We start from the raw sequence: 8,737 nt of genomic DNA on the forward strand, positions 1-8,737 counted from the left end.
GGGAGGAGACGGAGACATGGGGGGGAGGGTGCGTTCTGCTTACGCGGCTGCTGCTCACGGAGCTATCTTGAAAGCGATCTGCGACGCGGACGAAGCGTGCGCCCGCGGGTGCCTCATCTTTAAGCGATCTGCGATGGGCCAAAGTGCATTCGCCGAGGCCGTTAGCTATGCGCTGCGCTTTCGACGTTTAGTTCCTGTTGAAGTGCGAGCCAGCGCGAAGGCCAATTTGCTCGCTGCCACTGGTGTGCTTTATCACTCCAGTGTTTTGACGAGCTCCCGCGGTCATCGAGCGAGATGTGTTCATCAGGGGCGTAGACAGGGGGAGGAGGGGGGGGGGGCTGATGGGGCTTCAGCCCCCCCCCCCCCCCCCCCGGAAATTTTTTCGTGCCGGCATGCACCGCCGACCAAAACTACCACTGACGCCGGGAATCATTCTGGATTCAGTCTACAATGTCTTTTTCACGCTCGAAAAGACATTTCGGCACGCACATTGCGAACTCGGGCTGGATTTCGTGGCAACGCCCTTGCACCTGTAGTCCCGTAACGCAAGGAGCCCCATCCGAGCACACACTTTCAAGGGCTTTTCGATAGCGAGCGAGCGCGTTGCGGCATCTCGCAGCGGCCGCGGAATCTACGGAGTGCATGGATTTCAATTCCGAAACTTTTGACGCGAAAGGTGCACTGACATTTCCAAAGGCGAGCTTTAAAAGATTTTCAAGTCTGGAACTTTATGGGGTTAATGCTCTTATAAACTTGGGCCAACATGCATGCACTGGAGCCCTCGTGTCCAAGCCGTTCCAGAAATGAAAGCACGCGCTCGAAATCTTCCACACACACGAAAATAATAAATATCACCATGACTGTGAGCTAGGAGCTGATAATTTTCTCCAAACATTTTCAGGAAGCGTGCCCAATGTGATCGGTCAGCTGGACCAGGGCAGGCAAAGTAAAATATGAGCAAACAGAAGAAAGTAAATGGAGAATTATTGAGCAAATTCTTTTTGCGGGCGACAAGGATTGGCTCTCCGTGGCCACAGGGACAGTGGCCCTGTGGATTTAAGCATAGCCCCCGCGCTGAAAATACAAGTATTTTCAGAGCGCTTCTTCGCATGCGAGCTGATTGTGGAGATACATATCTCAAGAACCATTTGGAAAGTTGCCCCAGTAATGCCTCGTATTTAAGCCCAGATGCACAAAACCAAGTTATAGAAATTTGTAGAGAAATTATCAAAGAAAGCTATAGTAGCAAAAGCAGGCTGCTTCTCCATACTTCCTCACGAAACGACGGACATCGCTGGAATCGAACAGCCTATCGTTTGTGCAAGGTACCTAAACAAGGATCCCAACGACATCGAGGGAGTGTTTTAGGTTTTAGCACCGGAATAGATGCCCTGTCTCATGCGACTGCAGGTTCTATGTAAATGTGTACAAACTGCTGCAGATTCTAGTCACCCTTCCAGTGACCGTTGCCAGCGCAGAGAGAATATTTTTTAACAAGAGTTTACTAAAAAACAACTTGCGCTCTACAATGTCTGTGGAACGCATGGTTAGCCTGGCGCTTCTATACACCCACAGAGACGTCGGCATCAACGTGTCCGAAGCCATTGACCTCTTCGCTCAACTTTCCCGGCGAGAAAAGTTTGTCCTTTAGATAGCGAAGCAGCAAAAATCAATGCAAGTAAACATCTCTGTTCCTTCACGTCCATAAGCTCGTAATTATGAAAATGTATGACTGTTCATTAGCTTTTAAAACCACAGAAATTGTCGCCGTTTATTCTAATAGTTAGCATCATGATCAAAATTATTATGTGAATACGAAAATTACGAGGACATCAATAACCAATTTTGACCGACCTTGCGTGGTCAAAATTGCGCGGCGTTTGCCAAAAACACACTCTGATTTTGGGAAGTTCAACTTGCCGCATCATCTGCCGATTTCATTTGTCCTTTTCTTTCCTTTTTAGCTACCTGCTTTTATTTCCTTTTTGAAACCAAGCAATACCCTTCTTTAATTTTAGATGCAGAATATTTGTTGCCGATCTGCAAGCAAATTACACATTTTCGTACTGATTTCTGCATTATTCCTCTATTATTCTACCTGTAGGGTGCTGTCGCGACCGCTGCATGGCCCGAGTACATATCACGATTTCTGCGATCATAGTTTTGTTCTTGCCTAGATTATCTGTCTTTCTGTGCATAAAGTGTACTATCTGTGACTGCGCAACATGTTTATTTTTCTTGTTTGACGCATTATATACATTGACGTTTGCTTAAATACGTAGATTTATTGTAGACTTAGACGTATATTTAAATATCTTGTTGCTAGGTTTTGTGTATACAAGCAGTGAACTTTGTTTCCAGTGACTCTTTGTTGCCCTTTAGCGAATTGTATCTTCGCATTTGTGTATTCCATTCTATATTCGCATTTCTAATGTACATTTTGCAGAACTCCTACTTTTTATTTGTACTCACTGTTACGAGTATGAACTCGGTGCAATTGCAATACACGACCGGTAACTCCAGCTCCTGCACAATCCATTGCAACTAAGGACAGCGTCATTGAGGTTTTCTTCCTGGCCGTTGCATATGTGCAAAAATGTAAACAAGGTTCTTGAATGACAAATATTCATCAAAATATTTGTCCTCAACTTATTTCTTTCATGGCCTTTACGTTTTTCATATCAGCTGCAGGCACTGCTTTGCTGGTTTCAAACTGATATAGTTCTAAACTTCGTGTGATATTTTCTTTACTTATTAAATAGACAAAAAAAAAAAACGCGGCAGCATTGATATCAGTTATTTCTGCCACAATTTTTGGGACATACGAATATATTCTTTTATGAAAAAATACATATTTTACTTCACAGTGCGTAGCGTTCAATATTTCGTTTGCAGCATCTAATAAACAATGGCATTGGCAATGCAGTTATTATTCATGTATTTGATTCCTCGACAAATTCGATAAGGAGGAGGTCGCGCTGCAACCTGAGCCCCCCCCCCCCCGAACAAAATTTCTGGCTACGCCACTGGTGTTCATGTTTACCTGTGCGCACGTGACACCGTGCTTGTTTATTTAGTTAGTAAGCGAATATTTTCAACTTTCTACGGCCGATAAAGCTACTGACCTTATTTCGTATAGGTGTCTGCTAATTTGCTATCGCAAGTCGATGCTTCGCCTTTCGGACGAAACTGCGACTTTTTTTTTTTTTTTTTCTCCGTTGGTCCGCCGTTATCGGCCACCGGCGGCCATGTGGTCTTGTTTTGTGTAGCAATTAGGTTCAGATTCTGCCCTGTTGTTAAAACTTGTATAGGAGCCCCAGTTAATTAATGTTCTTTGTTCTTACCGGAAAGCTTCGCCTATGGTCTCCCTTGCGGCGTGTGCGGTGTCGCCTTCCCCTAGCTGATACCGGCGGTGCAGGGCGCCCTGTATGCAAGGCGGCTCCTGCTGCTCGAACCCGCGGTGGTAGTTCGGTGGCCCGCCATACTGGAGCTTGCGCACCGACAGCGGTGCGAGAGAGCCCACAACGTATTTGGGCTATCGAAGCAATAATAGTGATATTCTCGAACAGGGTTAGAATCACGCTGGTTACGAAACATGCGTTAACGTGTTTCCTCTTTCCAAGCTGACAATTTTCTGCCCTGTGTGTCTTAACTCCTGTTGCATAACGTCTGACAGTACTTTGTATTCGTAGACTGTTGTAGGAAACGCCTGCATTTCCTCCTCTTGTGTTATTTGCTTTTCATTAATTTTTAGAAATTCTGATACTATTGGTTCGTGTTTTTGGTTAGTTTTAAGGTTAAACGTTTATGATTGCTACCTGGGCTTCATGTGTCATTTGGTCTAGTCGTTCGTAGACCATTTCTGAGACTAAGGCGTAATCGATGCACGACTACCCATTTCCGCATTTTCATGTTACCTGTACGTGAAACTGATTCTCCCTGTTCTGTTCATCGCACAAAATCCGCCCTGGAGAACTGTTGTAATCAGTATATCCCTCTAAATTCTCCATGTGCCCATTCGTGTCTCCGACTAATATCACCTGGTCCGATTTCTTGAACTCATTTATATCACATCTAATGTAATCAATCAATTCTTTATTTTTATCTCTGCTATCACTACCTGTCCATAGCTGAGCTACTCCAAGCCATGTCTTTTTGTTTTCCAATGTGCCGCTAATCTATAAATGGTACTTAGGCGTCTCTGTTACCTTAGCACTTCAGCACTTCATACCTCACCTAATCAGCATGTCTTCGCCCTTCCTTGTCCCAGTCATTCTTTTGCAACTCTCATACGAAATTGTCAATAATAGACGGCTGCTTGTCTCGACAATGCGTTTCGGTCAAGGCGTCTACGCTAATAGCTTCATCATTTGAGCTGCGTTTGAATTTCCAGCCATTTTTCCTGCTTGCGTGCGTAAACCCTGCATTTTTATGTAATAAAATGTTACCGTCTCTGTTCCTATCCTTTGTGCGTCTTTAAATCCTTGTGGTCGCATTCTGCCCTTTGCTAGTGCGTTTCTACCCTCCCCCCTCACTCGCCTCCATCCCTCCACGGCCTTTCGCGCGACGGAGCCGTCGCGTTTGCTCTCCGCCGTGCGGTCCCTCTCGGTGAAAGCGCGCCTCCCGCGTGCGCTTTTACTCGCACATACAGCATACGGCACGCGGCGACGATTTTAAAACCCTCGGACTTTATACGGAACCTTACGAAGACGACGACAGCGACGGCAGAAATCCGCTTGGAGTGTCCATATAATTCATATCACGTTAAAAATAAGAGAATAAAGGATACATTGCGAGGCCGCTTAAAGATAGGCCCGCTGAAATCGTACGAGGGATTTTGCTCACGCCAACGTCACACGACATGTGCTGAGTTGGGTCGGTGATTGGCGGCTGCTCCCTCTCTCCTAGGCGACGTCGCACGTGTTTGCCTCCGCTGGCGGCAACGCGTGGGTCCCGTTTGGTTCGTGGAAAGGGGTCTCTTGACACTCGTACAGTTCACGGAAGGCGCCTCCCCCCCCCCCCCCTCCTGTCACGCACGCACACAAAGGGGCCCGTAATTACTGCGGGGCGCCAGCCAGACCGGGAACCACCCCATACACCCATAGCAAATTTGTGATCCACACTGCGTTTCGATTAGGCGTGGTCTTTCGATTATCCTATTTGCACAAGTTGTTACAGGCCAATCGTAACACCCTTCATCAGAGCCCGCCCGGGCGACGAAGCAATCCCGGCGCCGATTGTTGACGTGTCAACAAGCAAAACTCCCTTTAAGGTTACAACGTTGGACCACCGGATTCTGCTGACGCAAGGCAACTGTGAAGGCCTTCCCGGGTTGCTGCAAGTTGACCGTCGCGGAGATGCCGCGCAAGGGGGGTTCAACGTCGAGGGAACTGCGTCGACTTCAGGCCGGTATTTTGTAGCGATGCGTTATGGTTTATACTAGTCTTATCATCCACCGCTCTCGGCCAGCTGATCCCGTTGATAACGTGAGCGGACCGTCGCTCTGACCACTGACCAAGCGCGAAAAGGCGTTAGCATCGGAAAGGCATCGCTACAAAATACCGGCCCAGGTTATCACGCGGTTGCGCCGTATGCGGGAGCAATCGCGCGACGACGGCCGCTCGATGAAACGCACGAGGTGCGGCCTGCCACGTCGCGTGGCGAAGTATGGGCGGAGCAGTGAAGCGACAGTTGACATTTGCCGCCGCTCTTTTAGGGGTGGCGCTACTGCTGCGGGCAAGATTTCGCATCTCGCTTGCACGCATTTTGTCCGTACACGTGGTAGTATAAATGTGTCGAGGTCCTTGTGTTGCACGTGGCTGTGTGCTACTAACGCAAGAACCATTAATCCGGTACGTACCCCGAGTTTCCGTGCGACGTAGAACGCCGTAAACCATGGTTGAAAGGCATTTCGCGACAGGAAACAGGTAGTAAATGAAGCATTTGGGAGCCGATCGACACGTTCTTAATTGGTGTGTTCGAAGGTGTTTCTAAACCAATTGTGACTGCCGCTACTAGCGAACTGGACCTGAATGCAACTGTGGAGCGGTTAAAGCTCGACTACAAGCCTCCGTCACGGAAGGTAGTACGATATTAAATCTGTTAGATGAGGCGCTTTTCCATGGCTTCACATCGTCTAAATAAAAGAAAATAACAATTGGCAGAGCCTCCCTCGATCTTTTTTTTTTTTCTTGTCACCATTGTAGTTGCTCTATTCACGCTAAACTTTCTTTCACTGCATCGTCTTTACATAAATATGCCGCACGCCGGCAATGTGGCTGAATGTACGATCCCTTATAAACTGCTATCTGCCCCATTTTTCTAGAATGGTGAAACTAAAGAAATGTAGCAGAAAATAGTTATTATACAAACCTATGTCATTATGCACGCATTTGTAAGAAGTTTCATTTAACGTTTGTTATATTTTAAACCAACAAACAAGCAAGGCAAATAAATCAGCACACTCATCAAAAGTGCTCACTGTATCAGCAGTGCTGCTTCTCGATAAAGAACTCGCCAGTTCTCTTAAACGATGGTCATAAGGCTCGAAACCAGCGGCAGAGGTGCGCCGTCCGGGCCTTTGTGAGCATATTAGCGGCCCAATACCGACTCTTGGGTATATTTATATCCTTGTAGGCAGCTTCGAGCTTCTTTTTTGTATTTTGAAAACAGAAAGCACAATTCTCGCCTCAATATAATGTAAACGCGAAGCGCGGCCGCTGCGCGAAGCACGCGGACGCCGCCAAAGGAACGCTACCATACTCGCGCCTGTCCAGGAGCAGTGGCGCCGCTGCGGTGGCGCGGAGAACTAGGCGCCTCACACCGGTTTCGGGCGACATGGCAGGCCGCACCTCGTGCGTTTCATGTTTCATCGAGCTGCCGTGGCGCAACCTTACGGGTGGAGTCCGGCGGAACGGTGCAACGTCACGGGAGGGATTTTGCGAACGGTTCGACGACTACGACTGGCCGAGACACAGTTATCAGATTCCCTAGTCTAGTCACCAAGGGAATGCGACTGTGTTAAAAGTGGACACCTTTGCTGCAGTGAGGTATCCTGACGTGTGCGGTGATGCGTGTGCGCAGACACGTAATGAGCTCAGACATTTAGACTGATCCTACATGGATGGGGGCTCCTGTTTATGGAGCCAGTGTGAATATTTAAAATAAACTGTGTTTCCTGTCGCTCCTGCTCCCGGGCGTATGTGTGCCTGGATATATCCTGGCCTAAACGCTACCCCGAGCCGTAACACTAGACATAAAATAGAGGCGATGAAGTTGAAGATTTCTATAAAGTATTCTTACCTGTGAGTCAGCGGCTAACGCTTAAACATTCGCGTTACAGACTCGTAACCGTCCTCAGTTTTCTTTTTCTGTCTAATTTGCCTTTATATCCCAGAACCTTTTCCCACTTGACAGGCCAAACATCTTGTGGGCGGTTACAGACAAGACAGAAAGAGTCACGTTTTCTATATCAAGAACCTTTATGTCTCTCTATTTATTTTGTTCCTCTAAGAAAGTCCACCGTCTTCTCATGTCAAACGTCGCACTTTTTCGTGCAGGTTAAATGGACACTAATGACGCCGAGGAAATCGACAACGTGGTTGTCGACTTGGAGGCCGGCGCAAGAGAATTCTTCGCTGACATGCTCATGGACACTAATGACGCTGACGAAATCGGCAACCTGCTTGTCGACTTGGACGGCGCAAGAGGCATCTTCACTGGAACGCTCATCGACTACCGTATGCCTTGCACGGCGAGCGAGGAAACGACATGCCAAATTGTATCCAACCTTTCCGTGTGGAACGAGTTTCTCTGTCGGATTCAACTGGAGTTGCGCGAGTTGCCGGAAATCGGGAGGCAAATTGGCCTGGTGTACGTGCCTGACAAATGTTTTCGTTCGGCCACCGAATGCCATCTACATCGCGCGGCCGCAGTGCTGTATTGGCTGCTCAAGATTCATCGATGCGTGGCGTCCGTGCATATTCCGCCCGTGTACGCATCCAGTGAAGAATGCGATAAATGTCGCATAGCTGTATTTCGGAAAGTTCTCGACGGCAATTCTTCTATAAAATCTTTGATAGTAGAAGGTCCCTGGCGGGCTGACAGCGCAAGCTTTTACGATGTTCTCTTGTCTCTGAAATGCCTCGAAGAATTTGAATCCTGTGATCCCTCGAGTGATTCACTGGTTTCATCAGCCATTTGTGCACTTATTCCAACTGCAGCAACATTGACTGTTCTTCATTTATCGAAGACCTTACACTTAGAAAGAAGCCAAGCACAGAACTTCTTTACAGCGCTGAAAGCCAAAACCACATTGCGAGATTTGTCGTTAGGTGGCGCTGCAATTAGAGGAGACCCAACTTCTTTCGTTCAGTTTCTTGCCAGTAACGCTACCCTAGAACGTTTGGTGTTGAACGGTAGTTCAGGCTTTTTCGATGGCACTCTGAAGTGTATTTTCGAAGGTATGCTTAAGAATCGGGTAATCTGGAGTTTGGAAGTCGACAACTTCATTTTGGATTCGGAAAGCGTTGAGCTGGGAGCGCGGATGCTGAGAGAAAACAAAGTATTGGGAGACTTTAAGTTTTCAACGCTTGCCTCAACACATCATGACTATTTGATGACAGGGATTGCTGGTAACATAGGCGTATGGCTTGAAGCGGTTTCGCAAAACAACACGCTGCAATATATGACGCTGAGTTTCGGCATTTGGAATGCGGAGCACTGGGGATCATTCTTT

General features: G+C 47.4%; 1 protein-coding gene across 1 annotated transcript in view; it reads left to right on the forward strand.

Moving 5' to 3' along the window:
• Positions 1-7,113, forward strand: part of LOC119447886 (basic salivary proline-rich protein 4-like) — a 14,714-nt gene extending 7,601 nt beyond the window's left edge. Inside the window, exon 4 of the mRNA XM_037711515.1 lies at positions 7,084-7,113. Within this exon, the coding sequence (XP_037567443.1) occupies positions 7,084-7,113 (30 nt within the window). The remainder of the gene's footprint in view (positions 1-7,083) is intronic.
• The last annotated feature ends 1,624 nt before the right edge of the window (positions 7,114-8,737 follow it).

Source organism: Dermacentor silvarum, chromosome 1, assembly GCF_013339745.2.
Source record: "Dermacentor silvarum isolate Dsil-2018 chromosome 1, BIME_Dsil_1.4, whole genome shotgun sequence".
Taxonomy (NCBI): domain Eukaryota; kingdom Metazoa; phylum Arthropoda; class Arachnida; order Ixodida; family Ixodidae; genus Dermacentor; species Dermacentor silvarum.